This window comes from Alosa sapidissima, chromosome 10 (assembly GCF_018492685.1).
Source record: "Alosa sapidissima isolate fAloSap1 chromosome 10, fAloSap1.pri, whole genome shotgun sequence".
Taxonomy (NCBI): domain Eukaryota; kingdom Metazoa; phylum Chordata; class Actinopteri; order Clupeiformes; family Clupeidae; genus Alosa; species Alosa sapidissima.
Window position 1 is genome coordinate 2,887,215 of NC_055966.1, and position 18,423 is coordinate 2,905,637.

Sequence of the window (18,423 nt, forward strand, 5' to 3'; positions counted from 1 at the left end):
GTAGCCTAGAAATCTAGACACGCCCCTAGCGGCAAATTAAATTTGCTGCCAGGGCTAGTCTAGCAACTCTCCGTTGGCTTGTGAGCTCCAGAAATCGAAACTGAATCAGGACATTGAAATCGTGTATAGAGTCGTTAGGTGGGCTTAACATAATGATTGATGGCAGAGTTGCAACGGTTTGGCTTGAATTCCCTGCTACTTGAAAACAAATAAGATGGATGTTGCTGCTGGCGAACAGTGTGACACGTGTTGTTTGAACTAGCCAACTAGCTCCGCTGGTGGGAAACACATGGGACTCATAGCGCTGCCGCTGTCCTATTGCGTGCAGAGGGAATTTGAAAGACAACTGATTATCCCGCCCCTCGGACTGAGCACTGCGAACGGTGAGTGCCCAGACCCTACATTTAAATGTGGGTCTGGCTCGTCAGGCTATTCAGATTGTACATTATGGATCAATTCATCAGTTCTCCATGGCCTCAGATTTCTGTCCAATAAGTCTACCATGTCTTATGACACGGGAGACTGACTGGACAAAAATGTACGCATCTCTACCACAAATTTTGTTTGGGACAGACAATCAAATCTATCTATCCATTTATCTTTCTGCAAAAATATTGTTTCGTTGAGAGGAAAGGAGCATTCTGGTGCATGTTTATACATAGTTGAAAAGGCATCTCTCAGCAATGAAATAAGATATCAGGCAAAAATGTTGTATGATAATATAAGACATGGATAGGACAAAATAACAAACTGGTATGGAATAACTTAACCCGTATGCCTTAATTATAGACAGTTTAACAATTGAGGGATTGTATTGTTTAGTCACCAACAAGAAAAAAAAAAAAGAAATTGACTAAAAGTAGTAAGTGGTAAGGTTTGTTAGCCTGCTAATTCAGTCTGTTGCCCCTTTTTCAAACACTGCTCTACCACAACAAGTGAAGAAAGTGATTCCTGATGATGCCAAGTGCATCAATTTTAGGTTTGAATAATGTAAACACAGGATACACACTTTTTTTCAGTCTCTATATCTGAAGAAAAATTATATATACACTGTAGAAAAATGCACTTAAATACCATAGTATTGGATACAACAGATCACCTAAAATCCCACCTGCATTCATTGGTTCATCTGCATCACTGAGAGGAATAGTTTCACTGTGGAAAGAGCTACCCCTAGAGGAAAAGTCTGAAGGTCGGATTAGAGCAAAGGGTTCCCTCTTCTCTGGAGATGTTATGATGTAACCAAATGAGGGCTAGAAATGCAAGAGAAAATAAATAATGACAAGCGCTTCCTCCCAATGGACCAGCATAAAAAACAGCCACATGCCCAATCTCTCTAGGTATTCAGTGTTTCCCCTACTACGTGTTCAGCAGCGCCTAATTGAAAATAATAATAAAAAAAAAAAACAATGCAAGTGAACTTCAGGAGCAAACCTGGAGAGGAACGAACGACAGCTGATGTCAACAAATAATAGTAGGCTAGCATTGAAGGCACAGTCAGGGATTTCACAGGAAATCATGTTTGTTTGTGTTTATGTTTAAGTTTATTAGCAGACGCAATTTTGTGCAAAAAAACATAGCCTACATCATATTTTAACCAAGAAACCAAATAAACACGCCAGCGAGGTAGCTCACCCCTACCTTCAGTATTCCCAGATCAATTCCATGCAGGGTTTTGTTTTTGTTTGTTCTATAATCAATGCTCTCAAACCCTGTGCTGCTAACATACCTAGGCTGTGAAATTATCTAGCCTACTGTTGGGTATAATAATTGAATTTGAGTAATAGGATATGCTGGTGGGAAACGCATTGGACTCATAGCGCTGCCACTGTCCTATTGCGTGCAGAGGGAATTTGAAAGACAACTGATTATCCCGCCCCTCGGACTGAGCACTGCGAAAGGCGAGTGCCCAGACCCTACATTTTAATGTGGGTCTGGCTCGTCAGGCTAACAACTTACAGCACCGCTGCTGGAAAGAATTCTAGGGGAAACACTGGTATTACTAAAAAGTATTGTGTGTCGAGATCAGCCATGACTTAGCAAAACAATAGTCAACTTCATATGAAATAAAAGTGGCCCCTTTTCATGAACGCGTCTGAAATGTAAGCCAGGCATATTAGTTGTATAGTACAGTATGTCATCATGTCAGGGTAAGGTTTTTGCAGTACTCTTGAATACAGCAAAAATCATACAAATAGTGGTTGTAACTGACTTTAAAAGCAGTTAGTCTTATGTGTGACCATCTAGGGCAAAACAAGTAACATGAGTCAATTTTATAAATTAAGTTATTATGTTTTAATGAAGGGCCATAAAATACTTTCCAATGATGCATACATCAAAAACATACACACCCGTTTAACAGTGTCCTCTTCATATCCAAGGCAGCCTAGGGCTTCTGATCTCTGCTGGAAGAACTCCCCCAAAGACAACCGCAGATAACTATGATTTCCCCTCTCAAAGTCGGAAGAAATTTGGGAAGCCCTCATGAGAATATGACTACTTGTTGGCAGCTTCCATGAAGAATCTCCCATACCCAAGCTGCCATTAGCCTCCATTTGTTCCTCCTAGGGGAATAAAGACATCTGCATTTCCTGGAAGCATTACGTTTCCCAAATGCATTTACGAAACATACCTAGACAAACACAAATTTCAACCAAATAATTGTCCTACACCACATTTCACATCCTTGTAAAACATCCATGTTGGATCAATGAAAAGACCAAACATAAAGCAGTGCTAAAACACACGTAATCTTAACTAACAATAATGAAAGTATTGTTATAATACTCACAAAACTACATATAATTTCCACTGCATTTATATAGGGCAGGAGTTTATTTCACTGTAAGGGTCTTGCATACAGGCAATTATAAAGGGACTTTGTTTAAGTTGAAGTCTCTGCCATTACTGTACGTTTTACAGTATTTCCATGATAATACTGGCAACAGAATGATTGTGCGACATCTGTTCATACAGGATTGTATGATATTTACAATCCAAACAGGCAAACCTATAAGGCATCTCAGTTTGCTATAAGCATGAAGATTTCTATGAATGGAACCAACCTAATTCTGGGATCTCCATGTGTGGGCCGCACTCTTAACTTAGATATCCAGCTTTTTTTTACATAGATCTCCATTTCTCAAGGTCACGAGTAATGCGTACGGTACGGAAAAAAAACAAAAAAACCCGGAAACAATCGGTTTTGCCTAGCTCGAGTTGCTGCAGCCGACAGCTACAGCACTACACTCTAGAGGTATGAACATGGGGGCTTATGAACACGGCCCCAGGGTGTAGCACCGTAGCTGCCTGGACGCTCTAACTGTTGGCTGCAGCAACTCGAGCTAGGTAAAACTGCCCGTTTTGTTTTTTTTCCCTTTTGTACCGACAGTACTAGGTGACTGTGAAACAGAGATCTATGTGAAAAATTGCCGTATTTCTCCTTTAAGATTTGAGAAAATTCAGGTAGCACCAAATTTATGGCAAGGTCAGACCTGACATCAATCAAGGTGAAGATTTGGGGAAGTTATAAACACAGCAATTCTTTTTTACAAACAATCATGTTTGGGCATTAATCTTGAAAATCATTATTCCTAGCCTGTCCAAACTTCTGGAGGATGGAGGACAAACATGTATGACTAAACCATTAAGAATTGTTTTTATTTTATCATTATCATTATTATTATTATTTTATTCCCAAATATGGCTTCCCAGATCATGTGCTTTTCGGGCTACAAAAACAAAAAATCTAGGGCTGAAAGATGAAGACAGAGGATTTGAACAGAAATATTTTACAGGCCTTTGTTTTGGGACCCATATGTACTGAAAAGAATCTGAAATGCTGCAACAACCTTATCTGATTTGCCATAGAATGACTTCTATGTTAATCTACTTGTAGAATACACTCTAAATAAGTGTCAAAATGAAGGAGATGCAGACCTGAATGAATCTGTTTTCTTTCTCAAACACTTCTTGGTCCTCTGTGATTTTTTCAATGACATCACCTAAGTGCAAAGATCACATTGATCAAGATCAACAATCTTTCTAAAATGAATATACTGCAACACTTAGGCCCAGAGTTGGGCGGTGATGTCTCTGGTGTCAGAAGTTAGTGTGGCATCTGGGTCAATATTCTGTGCGAGGGGCTGTTGTGGTAGGTGAAATTTCACGGGGAAACTACGATGATTGGGCAAACTGCGGAAAAGTTGCGATGTTTGGACAAAATTACAAGGTCGCTGCCCTAGCCTGGAAATCTAGAAAGATTAACGGCTTCCACACACAGTTGCGTTCCATCAAGGCATGTCAGTGGATGTTCCCGACGGTAGCTATGCAAATGACTTAAGGTATAACCGTAATTTGATTGGCTGGTGCCGTCTGTTCATAATTTGATTGGCTGGCGCCCGTCGGTGCAGCAAAAGTTGAACTTCTCAATGCGAGCGACGGGAGCAACGCGACGCAACGGACCCACAATTCAGTTCAGAAACAAATGACATAAGCCCACGTAAAGTGAACGGGATGCATCTCCAGCACTGCAACGCACGCTGTGTGTGGGAGCCGCCATGACTAATGACCATTATGGCCCAACTTGAGGGGCTGCATGCAATTGGATAACACTACAACCAATGTTTACTTACTGATTACGGCGTGCCAGTTTAGATGGTGAGCATGTCAACTTGTTGAATATTTACAGATTTTATGCAAATATCACAAGGTTATCCCTACTTGTTAACAGTGCTCTGCTCTGCCTCCGCCCCTTGGAGGTTCACATGTTCATGAAGCCTATACAGTGAGCGACAGAATATGAAGAAAGATCTTGCCGAACACGCGGACATCACCGGTTCATGTATGCATGTAGCATTATCCACACAAAATTATCTACAAACAGGAATGTGTCAAAGTAAAACAAAGGTTGTGTTGGGTTTCGAGCATGAGTCTCACGGAGGCGAAATGTTCTTTGCATCAAGCATTAGTGCCACTACACTACGGAGAGCTGACAATGGCTTTTAGTCTTAGCAGTAGGCTATAGCCTACAGATATCATGATGTCCATGTTAACTGGTGATAGCCCATGACATGAGCAAACAACGAATGCAAGCCTTGAACAATACAGATTTATTTTGCCACAAATACCAAAACAGTTACAACAAACTGGCATGGCCCCACTTCAGACGTTGTTCGTTTTTGGGGGCAGAAACACAAATCGTGATTATAATGCGCAAAAATGATGATCACTTGGGCCAAAACTGCTCAGTAAAACTGCAGCCAGCAGCAATACACCCCCAGGCTGTTGTGCCACCAATTCTACTTACTATGTTACAGCTTGAGTAAGTTTTGTATCTCTATAACATCCTACGGTCTTCCCATTAAATTAATGAGTATGTTGTCTTGTGACTGCTTTTTCGTCAACCGAACAAGATCTATACTTATTATAGCATTACATCAGGCTGAACGATCAGTAGCCTATATTTTTATCTAATTTAGGCTATGTGGGCTGCAGCAATAGCTCGGAGAAAATAAGCTTATATTGTTCAAATCACTAGATTTTTACTGCAACTCACTTCATAACTTAACCGAGACTCAGATAACACTAAGTCGCCCGATCCATATCATGGTTGACTGCAGGCCTATTTAGAGAAAACGATATCTGTCGATCAGCACCTTGCTGCAAAACATTCAATTGTTGGAATGGCCATATGGTCATAACAATAGCCTATAGGGTGATCAGAAGACAAAAAAAATCGCGATTGTGGGTTTACACATATAGCCTACCCTAATAGCCTACCCGAATATGGATCTAGTAAAATAAAAAAACGCAACTGTTTGTGTTGAGATAGGCCTACACATTTTTGTGTGACATGGTCCACATTAACAATGATAAATGATGACGTTTGTGCATGACTGACGCGTTTCATTTTTACCCATAAAACAGATTAAAGAATTAAAGAAGCCCTATGCAACAATTTTAGCAAAAATGACCTTAATTATGCAGGTTGAGAGTCGTTCTGATGGTTCCACAACACTTTTTGGGTCATTTGGTGGGTGCTTCATCTCCCCCTAGTGCTTCTCCGTGGAAAAAACGAATATGCAACTTTCTGGTCCCGTCCCGAACAAATCAAGATGTGACTCAGCGGAAGTATCCAATCACGTCTCGAAAATGTAGTCAGATTGTAGTTTCTAAGAAGACTGCAAAACGGACTCAGACTTGGCTTTGTTGCTGTTGAAATTGTAAGTAGCCTACTCTTGGGTGAACTTCGTTTTTGTAATGTGGTTTGATAGTCTCTTGAACAATGTGTTTGCTCGACCGTTTTATTGTGAGCCCTGTATGTGTTTAGCTTGGTTTCTTGATGGCTAGCTCGCTAGCTAGTGGGGGTTTAGCGTAGCAGTCACTTGCTACCGAAGCTGCAGGGGGAGCCATGTCGTGAAAAATGCGAGCCCAAATCAGGCGAAAACCCAGAAACAGCGAAGGAATAACCAGACCTGCATAGGGCTTCTTTAAGTGGAGTCATGCCAGTTTGTTGTACATCAGTTAGGTTTTGGTATGTGAGGCAAAGATGAACCTACTTTATGTCGAGGCTTGCATAGGCCATGTTAACTTGTGCCGTCACCAGTTAACATGGGCGTAAATTTCCCACATATGTTAACTAAGACTAAAAGTCCAATATAGAGATAGAAATCACAAAAATCTCAGCAGCTCGTAGCATAGTGGTATAGACGACGTAGGAGCTAATCTGTCGACTTTGTTTTTCCATGACATCTAAGGTTCGAATCCATGCAAGATCTCTAGTGCGTTGTTTCGTTATATTTTTTCCCGCTCATAGAGTATGTGTGGATGATGCTAAAACGGACATGTGTTAGACATAAACTGGTGATGTTTTCAGCGATATCCATTATGTTGTCTCACTTACACAACACTTTGTGAAAATGTGAACTTCTGGCACTCCAGGGGCGGAGGCAGAGCAGAACGCTCTTAAGAAGGCAGGACCTTGCTGATTTTATGCAAATATCACCAACACGAAAACCAGCCAAACTGGCACACCTAACTTCAACATTGCAGCGCTGCAGCTCGCTTCTGGCCCGCTTATATCAGACACACCCATTATTGATTATGAACTTTCGGGCCCCTGGGCCCAGATGTATTAAGGGCTCCCCACTAGTTGTCACATATGTGGAAGGGGGGGTTGGGGGTCCTCCCCCAGAATTATTTTAATTTGTTGGATGTGATTTCCTGTATTCTGGTGCATTTTGGGGATGGCCAATACTAAATTCAATCAGATTCATAGCCTACATCCTGATTTGTTAATATTTAGGCAATGATTCCATGCAAAGGCTTGGGCTTCAGGGCCCCCTGGGCCTGGTAGGCCCGTGCAGTAATCCATCCCTGGACACACCGATGTGACTGGTGCAGCTCGGTTTCATGGGCATAGGTAATGAGCATCATTACTCATTGCCAGAGTGACTCGCTGAGCAAATTCAAATTGTGCTCCTGCGAGAACCTTGGATTTCCAGGGTAAAGTCGCCCAGAATTTGCTGAATTTGCGTTAACTGTTGTGATCACAACATCGCAAATTCCTGGAGGGACTGGCAAGTGATAGCTTCATTCATATTCGGAACTTTCAAAAATGCAATCATTTGCACATTAGCCTATATACTAAGAAAATTGGTGACGAGGATATCTTCTCATATGATAATGAATAAACATAATTCTTCATCCTGGCATCAGTACAATGCAGGTTTTAAAATGTCCCGACAGCCGCGAGCACAACCCTCTGTCTTTTGGTAACCGAACGACAAACACAAAGAGCAGAGCTAGAATTTCAGGTATGTCCTTCCTTGGACATACCTAATGTATTCTAAAGATGGAGGCCCGACATGGCTACCGCTTTTCGGGCTACTCTCCCGTATGTGTTCTAAATGACAGATTCTACAAGGATACTACACTTTGTTGGTGGAAGTAATTCCACATGAATGACCACACATTTTAAGGAAAAAATCTCAAGTAATTCCACAATGTAGCTTTAATTAACTAACGTCACCTTGAGATAGCATAGTTTAAATAAGGAAGTGAACCCTCTCTGAACTCCAAATATGAATTCAGCAAATTACTTAAATGCCATATGTGATAGACTACGTATTAGGGCTGGGCGATATGGCTGAAAACTATCACAATATAAGTATTTTATATCAGTCGATATCGATAATTATTGATTTTATCTATTTCAGATAAGGACCAGAAGGGGAAAAAAAAAAAAAAGTTACATTTAAACACTTTTATTTTAAACTTAACCTTCCTCTGATTTGAATCACCTCAGTTATCAATCAAAGCAAACAGGGAAAAGAAATAGCAACACAATCATGAAAACCACTCAAATAAATAAATTGTGCACATAAGTCTGAATGAGTGCACTGGTTGAAGCCTGGAAATATTGTAAACAAAGTAATTTGCTAGTTTATCATAGTAAGTCTACTGGTTAGACTGTTCAGTTTCCCCACGTGTGTTTAAGTTTCAAATTAATACTTTTTCTCCTTGGGACAGGCCCGTTTGAGTCTTGGAAAATACTTTTCCATTTGCATCGGGATGGAGTTGATTAGAATTTAGCAGTCAATTTGAATGCAACAGTTTTGAACAAATTCGTGCAGCGTGCTAATGATGCTAACCGGATTTAATAGCAATTCAGTCGTCTTGCACGATTGTGAATGTTTGGATTACATGCGCATGCTGAGGAGAGAGAGAGAGAGAGAGAGAGAGAGAGAGAGAGAGAGAGAGAGAGAGAGAGAGCAAGGACTCATTGAGAGTCTGTGTTGAGGTAGGCCTACTTCTATCGTCTACTCTGGTAGAGTAGACAAGCTACAATGCAAGATATATTTAGCCTATTTATTTATGGACAACGTAAGGTGGGAGGTGTATGTTGCTTTTAATTATCGAATGTTCTATCGAACGCATTTTTTATTGATATCGATTACATGTCTATTGCGATACATATCGCTTTCGTTTTAATCGCCCAGCCCTACTAAGTATAATACATGACAATATGATATAATGACATAGCCTATGTACGTTACCTACCGTTTCGGACACCCTACCATGACATGTTATTAATGATGGGCTATTTGCAGCCAACATCGTGTAGGTATTTTGGATATAGCCTACTCCTACTGTTCTGCTTATTATTTCACATAGGATGGCAGAATGCTACATCTCTTTATGGTAAGAATGGGACAATCATGTACCGCATTTGACCTGAATATAAGACGACCCTTCTTTTCATGACAATTTTTAGAAAAATAAAATGAATAAATCAAATTAAAATAAAAGAAAAGCAGCTTTTTGTATAACAAATCTTTTTTTGAAAATGCTGCTGATGAGGCCATTCAGGCTGTTTTACACCATTAAAATTAAATCATGAGATCAAATTCATTCATCTTTTGGGATGCATTTGTCAAATTGAAATTAAATAAATTACTTGTAATACAGTAATATGTTAATGAATGCCTTGATCTTTTTTCAGAATGCCATAAAAATGTCCATTGCGCCGTATCATTAAGGCTAGTTTTGAAGTCGGTGGGTATGTTTAGTTCTTTAGCGATCTCCAAAACCTTCAGCTATATGATGGCTCTGGTTATGGTAATTCAGTCATTACATTTTTCACACATCTCCTATTAATCTGTTGGAAACGGCCACTTTTAGGACCACAGATTTTTATAACTGATCAAAATTTTTAAATATATTTTAAATATGATTGCTATTTTAAAATTGCCATCGTAGCTCCACAATTGTTGGTTAACTTTACCTATTTTTGAACCACTTTGTTCGAGATGATTTCTTGGTCTCTCTATCATTCAGGCTTGTGCCACTGTTGTATGGTTGCTGCTCACTTGTTCAAAATATCGATATGGCGCCATCTATGGGTTCTTCCTTTTTTTTGTCTAGGCCAACACAGTATTTGCCGATAGATAGCTTGGCTGTTTGCATGTGATTGGTTTATTCAAATTAAATTAATCAGAGAGGTCTCGCCCATTTCAGTCCCCGCCTTGACATAGCTTTTCCCGAACTTCCCATATTGCCAGAGACATTTAATACACCTGAGCGGGAGAAAAGCCTTGAAATGGAGACATCGCTGCCAAACTCGGGCCTTGGTGTGAATTTTAGTTGAACTTTCTTTACTTACTGCCAGAGACAAAGTCTTCCTTTTGAAACTGGCTGCTTAGTTCCTTAGACAGATTGCTTTCTAACTCCTTCTGAAATGAGGAGTAGTAGGCCAAATCGGTCACCCATTTTCCCTCTTCATTCTGGTACACAACACTCTGTTTTTCACTTTCACCTAAAAAAAACAAAAAGGAAATTACAAATGAGACCTTCATGCAAGTTAACATTCTTCTTCCTAACAGTGATTACTAGGGTCGTCTGGGAAAGATTTTATAGTCTTAAGAAGATAATATATTGTTGCTACTAATCTGATTAAGATTTAACCTTGGTGAAAGTCCATATCCTCAGGGAAGTGGCTCCAACTTCCAGCCTCCTCATCATGAAAGCTTTGAGAGAGATATTTGGGATCCAATGAGGGACCTTCAAAATCCTCCTTACTTCCTTGTAAAGGTTCAAGTACACAGGACAACCCAGAGGCCTTATTGGGGTTCTCCTGTCTGTCCGATAGTTCATCGACCACATGCGTGTTCTGAAGTACCTTAGAGAGGTGGTGACCACTCTGGTTTGTGTTTGACATAAAGGCTGTGCTGTCCCTAGTATCCTGCATTCCAACAACAAAAAAATAGTTAATGTGAGGGGAAAAATGAAGGTAAAAAAAAAAAAAAAAACATTTGGTTGTAGACGATTCCCACCAACACGCTTTGTCAAAGATGCAATCCATGATTTTAATCTTAACATTTGTTTGGTTACATTAATCACATTTCTCTTTACAGTCCTCCGCTTTCTGTGTGTGGTTGTTTGCCTAGATCATCTGTCGAGTATAGATGAGCTATTAAAAGTTATTAAGTTTAGAATTTCTTATATATGTATATGTGCTGTCAAAGTTAGCACAAATTTTAATATGTTAACATAATCTGGCTTTAATGAGGTTTTAAAAAAATTGCGCAGTTAACACGTTCTATCATCCATCGATCATATACACAAGAAAGCACTAGTTATCTCCAACTGAGGCTCAATCTCTATTGAAATGGTACTTTTGAAATGGCTGACATGGACACTAAAGTCAATTATAATATCAACTCTGTGGTAAAATGAAAATAAAAACTATTTTTTCGCTTTTTATAAATGGAACATTGCCCGGGTGTTAGACACCTCTGAGAAAGAGGTTTAATAGTATTGTACATGCAAAAACACATCACTATGTATAGCAATTTTCTTGAGTCACCTTAAAGGGATTTAAGTGATGGAGAGGTCTTGCACTATCCTCAGGTATACTAGCTGTGGGCAAAAAAGCAGAAGAATGGTGATCATTGCTGTCTGCGCCCATGCCATCCACAATGTCTAGAACCCTCATCTCATTGTTGGTAGAAGGTCTGTCAGAAGGAGATTGAGGGTGGGTGGTCAGCCCTTCATTAATATTTTCCTCATTCCCATTACTACATTCTCTTCCAACAGCACCTGCAAGGATTGACAAAATGTTAGAGACAGTACATACAGTACATACTATACCATAAATACCATACCATGAATACACCCTGTGGCAGAGGATATACAAAGTTAAACACTGGGCTCTTAGCAAAGGTATGCGCCCTACGTAATGCCATTCTAGCTTGAATTGTGTATTCGCTTGTCTTTCCCATGTTGAAGGATGACTAGTGCATTTTACATCAGTGTCATTTTTTAGGGGTGCCAATAATTGTGGTACATGGGTTTTTCTTCTAAATTTGTTGTTGGGGATGGATTTATTTATTTATGGTAAGCGCACCAATTAACGCCCCTTTCGTTCGAAAAATCTAAACAATATTTTTCAATACTTCAAAATAACATTTGATAAATGAACCTTAGGTGTGTAGATTTGAACAAAATTTGGTTTGGTTCGTATATTCGATTTTGTTTACCACGCTTAGTGCTGGCCTGGTGGGCCTCCTATTTCCACCCTTTCACACGGCACATCAACGGTTAGAACGAGAAGTCTCATCGCGATAGCAAAATTCCACTGGAGCTCCAAGCGGATTTGTACACGCAGCCTTACAACACTGTTTACAGCTCATCGAGTCACGGTAAAATGTCATTTTTGGTACATAGCTAATTTAGATACACTTATGGTGTGGGTGCTTGCGTTTCTTTAGGAATCTGCAGTCTTGCTTTGTATAGAAGTATAGTATATATACTCTTTTGATTCCGTGAGGGAAATGGTCTCTGCTTTTATCCCAATCCGTGAATTAGTGAAACACACTCAGCACACAGTGAACACACAGTGAAGCACACACTACTCCCGGCGCAGTGAGCTGCCTGCTACAACAGCGGCGCTCGGGGAGCAGTAAGGGGTTAGGTGCCTTCCTTAAGGGCACTTCAGCCGTGCCTACTGGTCGGGGTTCAAACCGGCAACCCTCCGGTTACAAGTCCGAAGCGCTAACCAGTAGGCCACGGCTGCCCGAATGAAATTAATATTAAGTGACACATACACGTAAGAGAGCGGACATAGGGGATGGGCGGTAATTAGTGACGTTCCTATATAAAAGCAACCATTGATCCAAATTTCCAAAGGAACATATTTACTTATCATTTTAAAAGGCTACAGTGGGCAGTGCTTCGACTTGGCCAGCTACACTCGCGGTCCGCGCGCGGGATGACGCAACTTTAATTTGTATTTTTCCAGTGACGCTGCAACGACGCTGCAACAATCCAAACAACCGGTAGATGTCTCAAGTGAGCAGGGTGTCTCGTAAAAAGAAATGGAGTTTGGAAAACCCTACACAGACTTCACTACAGACTTTAGCAGACTGGTTTAGAAATAATTTATTAGCCAGAAATATGCCTGCCCTAATAAAGAAATATTTGGTTAACTGCAAGTGAATCCCGTTTGCAGCCGTAGAAGAAACACAGGACAAATTAAACATTCTGGTTTTCTCAAGACATAGCCCAGCAGCAATCTAGGGACTGTTCATTATTTATTGAAGGGGCCACCAGAGGAATTTTGAATGCTTCAGTCTAAAGTTGCATGACCCTCCCTTGCCTGCTAGAAATTGTTCAATGACCCTCCGACAGAATTGTTAAAAAAGACGAGACCCTCCCCTGCCAACTGTCGCCGTCTTCCACCCGCGCTGCTTTACGCGAAGGCGAACTTAACGGCATGATTGTCGTGAGAGCACGATTCATTGGCGCTTGCATGTTCGGACTTACACGTGCGCACCTGCCTACCATCAGCTACTAGAGAAAGAACTTCCCCTGTTTGTATGTTCACTCCAAGTTGGCCTACCATAACTTACCAACTCTGCACTGTAGACTGGCTATTTATATTTTTTAGGGCTGTCAATCGATTAAAAAGTTAATCTAATTAATTACATACTCTGTGATTAATTAATCTAAATTAATTGCATATATATTTTTTGCTGTGAAAGTATTTTAAATATTTAAATTCAAATGAATCATTGAATAATCAGCATTAGTGACTTTAAAGTTCAAAAACTCTTATTATTATTTTCACTGTTCAAATAATGGCCATAATAATCTATGATATGACCTAATATGCTGAGGAAATAAAATTCAAAAGTGCTTCGGGACAAAGTTTTTTTTTCACATACAAGGCATTTCAGGCCACAGATATATAATCTAGGGGACACAATGAAAATAAATGAACACTCCCCTCAATGTCAACACTTGCAGACATTGCAAAGGACTTTATTTTCAACACCATCAGGCCATTTTTTAAATGTTCCAATCAATGATCCAGGCAGCACGTTTTCTTCTCTCTACTTCATTTTACAGTCTAATTTTTTCCTAGAACGGCTCGGGGTCAAAGGTCATACGGAATCGATTAATCTGCACTAATTTTTTTAATCAGTTATTTTTTCTCAAATTAATTCATCGAAATTAATCAGTTATTTTGACAGCCCTAATATTTTTCTGTGAAATAAGCAAATGTATTTGTTCAACTTTATGAAGCAGAATTACGCATAGGCTACTTGGAACATAATACATTTGACAAAGGACAGATGTATGTTGCTAGTGACAAAATATTAACTTTCAGTGTTTTACGATGTCTTTGTCATGGGGAAGTGTTTTTCCCCATGCATTTATTCTAGGCTACTGTCAGTGACTGCCGTGAGAGAAGCAGGTTCTGTGTTTCGTTCATGTCAGTGACTGACGCAAGAGAAGCGGGGTCTGTGTTGTGTTGCGTTGCCAGGGCTCTACACTAACATATTTTTTTCAGGAGCACTTGTGCGCCCAAGTTAAAAAAATTAGGAGCACAGACAAAGATTTGGGTGCACAGTCAGTTCTGTACTTAACTTACACATAATCTAACATACTGCAGCTAACAGTTAAACATGCCAGTGCACCAATTGCGAATATTAAGAATGACTGACAACATTTAGGCTACAGGAAGGATTTTAAAGATCAGTGCCTACTTTATTTTCAGTCTGTTCTATTTTCCTACATTTTGTTAATGTAAAATAATATAATACATTGCCATATTTGCATTTAGCCTGTATATCAAGTATCCGGTCAAATGTAGGCCAATTTATTTATTTGTGAATCCATCTATAGCTAATCCAAATATGCCCATGGTGACCTATCTGACTGCATACTGCCTAATACTACTACTAAAACAGTCCATTTTCTCTTCCACAAAACAAAACATAGGCTAATCAAGGATATTTATTTTTAATACTTTTAGTTTTTATTTGAAATATCTGCATTGATGGGGGCAGTAGGAAAACGTTAGGCCTACTTTCGTTTTGCACTTCAGTTTGTATTCGGTGTAAACAAACAAGCATGCGTGGAAGCCTGGAGTTGTCAGTAGCGTTCTACCTTTGAATAAAATGGGAGTATTACGGGAGGCTACTTTTGTGCCGGTTCGCTACAGATATATTTTGCATATTGCAGCCAATACGTCAACTGGGCTAAAAGGCATGTTAGGTTACCTTTCCTTCTCTCACTGCATTCTCAGAATCTCATCCTGTTCCTCCTATATCCAATGAATTCGGTGGATAGAAAAACTAATTTCTTCAATCTTTGCATCTTGGCTGTAGGCAAGTCTAGTCCAACTTTCCGCTTTTTCTGCGCACTCTTGGATTTGATAGAAGCGACTACTAGCGAGTCACAACGCGAAACTGCTAACGTTGATGGGAGGTGTAGTTTTTATGCTGCATTCGCGACGTGATTCTATGGTTTGCACCAGTAATGTTTCTCGGTGTTGTGGTGTATTTTGTAGACAAACATTGACATGGTTAGAAGTCATTCGCACCAGTGCGCCTAAATATTTTTTTGCACTCGCACGGCATCATTTTTACTCGCATGTGCGAGTGAAATGGGCGCACTGTAGAGCCCTGGTTGCGTTAATTTATTTTCATTGGGCATGCCGTGCCATGCCGTCCACAGCTCTTCAGTTCTGACAAAGCCGAAATTACTCCTTTTGAAACAATGAGTGCAGGAAGCGCGTTTGTATGGCTATATTGCTTGACGGGGGGGATCCCAAGCAGCTTTCAGCCATAAGGCTACTTTGAGAACATTTCAATTCACCCGACACGAATATTCAAAATGTTGAAAACTATTTTGGCATAGCCTATAAAGCAGTTTAATTAAATGGAATGTTAGTTGTAAACAAACAAGCTACTTGGTGAGGCTTGGCCTCACAGATGCGCTCCTGCCTTAGGGCCTGTCCACACGGAGACGCTTTTTAGGTTAAACGCAGAGGTTTTGCTTCGTCTTGGCCAAGCGTCCAAACGAATCCTGTAAACGCACTGCCCGAAACCGCACTTTTCTGAAACCTAGTCCCCGAGTGGAAAAATATGAAACCGTAGCCCGTTTGAATTCGTTTAGACAGAGAAACCGCACATCCTGCTCGCGTATCGATGATGTCATCGCCACACCTCAGCTGCCCTGGACTTGCACTTATAGTATTGCCTAACAATACTAGTTTTCATACATGACATTGCCTACGATTACACTCCGTAAGATAAATATCACAACTGGTGCTGCGCAGCGCCGATAGCTTGTGACTTGGTGGACTGAACACTGTTTTTCCCGGTGTTTTTTATGCCTTCTAGCTACTGTCAGTGACGCGAGAGAACTTAACTTACTAGAAAAGTGCGGTGTAAGTTTAGGCTACATTAATTTGTGCGTAGTGCCAGTGTCATTCATTTATTTTACATGTCTTACAACATACATGCATTCACAGTCGAGTGAAATCAGATATAAGCATAGGCCTACAAAGCCTATTGTAAGCCTAGTCCGCTTAGAACTCACGTTAAGCCGATGGTAGCACACTGAATGCGAATGCACAATTTGATGCAGGCAAAAGTATTGACTGTTACTAACGAAGGTTTTATAGCAATATTATAAATGTGGCGACAGAATAGCCTAGAATTTGGGTAAGCCTTGCATTTAGTAGCCTAATTGCGGTGATAGCCAAAACTAATGTGAATCACGTACTATCCTACAACCAAAGAAAGTAAAGGTGATTAGTAGGCCTACCTGCGTTAGCCAAATAAAGGACGGGACTGCACCATTCACAAACCGTAAAATAAAGTTTATTAGTTTTACAGTTGACAGTTCACCATCAGTCCACACAAACAATTCTGGTTTCCTTGCACTAGCCATTTCGTCGTAGCCTATTCTGTCTGTTTGTAAAGTGCAAGTTTTGGTCAATTTCTGTAAAGAAACAGTGCCACCTATAGGCCTGGGATATGAAGTCGTGTTGAGATGGATCCGTTTGGACGCAAATATTCTTGATACGGTTCCAGGGAAGACGGAGGAAAAAAAGGTTGGTTTGGTACGTGTGGACTAGGCCTTAGATGGCAGGAAAAATCTTCACGATATAGGCCTATTAACTGACCACCCGATTCACGTTGACTGGGGGGAAGGGGGGCCATCAGACATTTGTGCCCAGTTAATCCGGCCCTGCCCCCAACAAATCACACCTTCCCACCTCTGTGACAGCTTAAAAGAAGTCGAGGACTTCTAACTCACAGACCTATTCACAAACCTGCGGCATTTTGCCGTGTTTTGAAATCTTATGCAGCTACAGGAGCTTCCAATCGTGAGGAAGCAATTTTGCATTGTAGGCATAACTAACATGCAATAACGCCACCAACAACAACCAAAACTAGGCTAATCATTGTCAACATGTAAATTAAATGTAACATTATTGTGAATCAAATTAAAATGTTCTCTTTTGCAAACGTAGGCATAGTAACAGAATAATTTAATAATGTTACAAAGATACTACATCAATCCGTATGTTTCATTAGGCTAGGCTATTTGTTTTGCCTTACTCTTGATTCATTTAGGCTAGGCCTTTTTATTCAGGGGCCGTATTCAAGGCTAAAAGTAGCTCCTAACTGGTGAATTTAGGAGCAACTCCTAAAAATAATGGGCGTGTCACTCCTAACTTCAGGACTCCTAATTTTGTTCACAAAAAGTAATTCACGAAGCATTTTAGACCTAAAAGTAGCACCTACTGTAAGTCTGGGACAGCTTAAAAGAAGTCGAGAGGACTCCTAACTCACTAAGACCTATTCATAAACAGCTTTTTGTGGCATTTTATGTTGCGATGTTTTGAAATGTGTAGCCTATGCGGCAACAGGAGCTCCCAATCGCGAGGGAACAATTTTGCATTCATAAAAGGGATGCAATAACACCACCAACAACAACCAAAACTACTCATTGTTACCATGTAAAATAAATGTTTCATTGTGAATCAAATTAAAATGTTCTCCTCTTTGCAAACGTAGCCTAGGCATATGGTGACAGATTAATTTAATAATGTTGCAAAGATACTGCATCAATCCGTAGGCCCATGTTTCATTAGGCTACTAGGCTATTTGTTTTGCCTTACTCTTTATTCATTTAGGCTAGGCCTTTTTATTCAGTTATTAATCATCTTCCGTCCTTGCACTACTTGTGTAGCGCACGCATTCTCCGACCGGTCACCCAATTAAGGTGGTCACTTCAGTGAAGCTCGTGCATGAGTAATGACGTCATCCATAGCAATGAAGACTCACTCCTAGTTTAGGAGTTGTCTGAAAGGCTTTGTGAATAACTTTTAAGAGAAAACTCCAAGCTAAAATCTTTTAGTGCGATATAGGAGTAGCCTACTCCTAGTGGTAAGATAAAAGCCTTTGTGAATAGCCTACGGCCCCAGTTATTAATAATCTTCCGTCCTTGTGTAGCGCACGCATTCCGAGACCTGTCACAGTCACTCATCATCGTAAGGGAGGTGTTTGGAATCATGCCCATGTTACAATCATCAGCCAATCAAGGTGGTCACGCTTTCCC

At 40.2% G+C, this 18,423-nt stretch overlaps 1 protein-coding gene across 9 annotated transcripts in view; it reads right to left on the minus strand.

Annotated features, from left to right (window-relative positions):
• The window catches only part of cep192 (centrosomal protein 192), an 87,881-nt gene that overhangs the window by 49,981 nt on the left and 19,477 nt on the right, over positions 1-18,423 (minus strand). For 7 of the 9 annotated variants that reach the window (XM_042107481.1, XM_042107476.1, XM_042107477.1 and 4 more), the window contains 6 exons: positions 11,369-11,601; positions 10,468-10,744; positions 10,166-10,318; positions 3,940-4,004; positions 2,352-2,564; positions 1,112-1,253 (listed from right to left, as the gene is read on the minus strand). In XM_042107481.1, the coding sequence (XP_041963415.1) occupies positions 1,112-1,253; positions 2,352-2,564; positions 3,940-4,004; positions 10,166-10,318; positions 10,468-10,744; positions 11,369-11,601 (1,083 nt within the window). The remainder of the gene's footprint in view (positions 1-1,111; positions 1,254-2,351; positions 2,565-3,939; positions 4,005-10,165; positions 10,319-10,467; positions 10,745-11,368; positions 11,602-18,423) is intronic. The other 2 variants (XM_042107483.1, XM_042107482.1) reach the window with 2 other exon arrangements.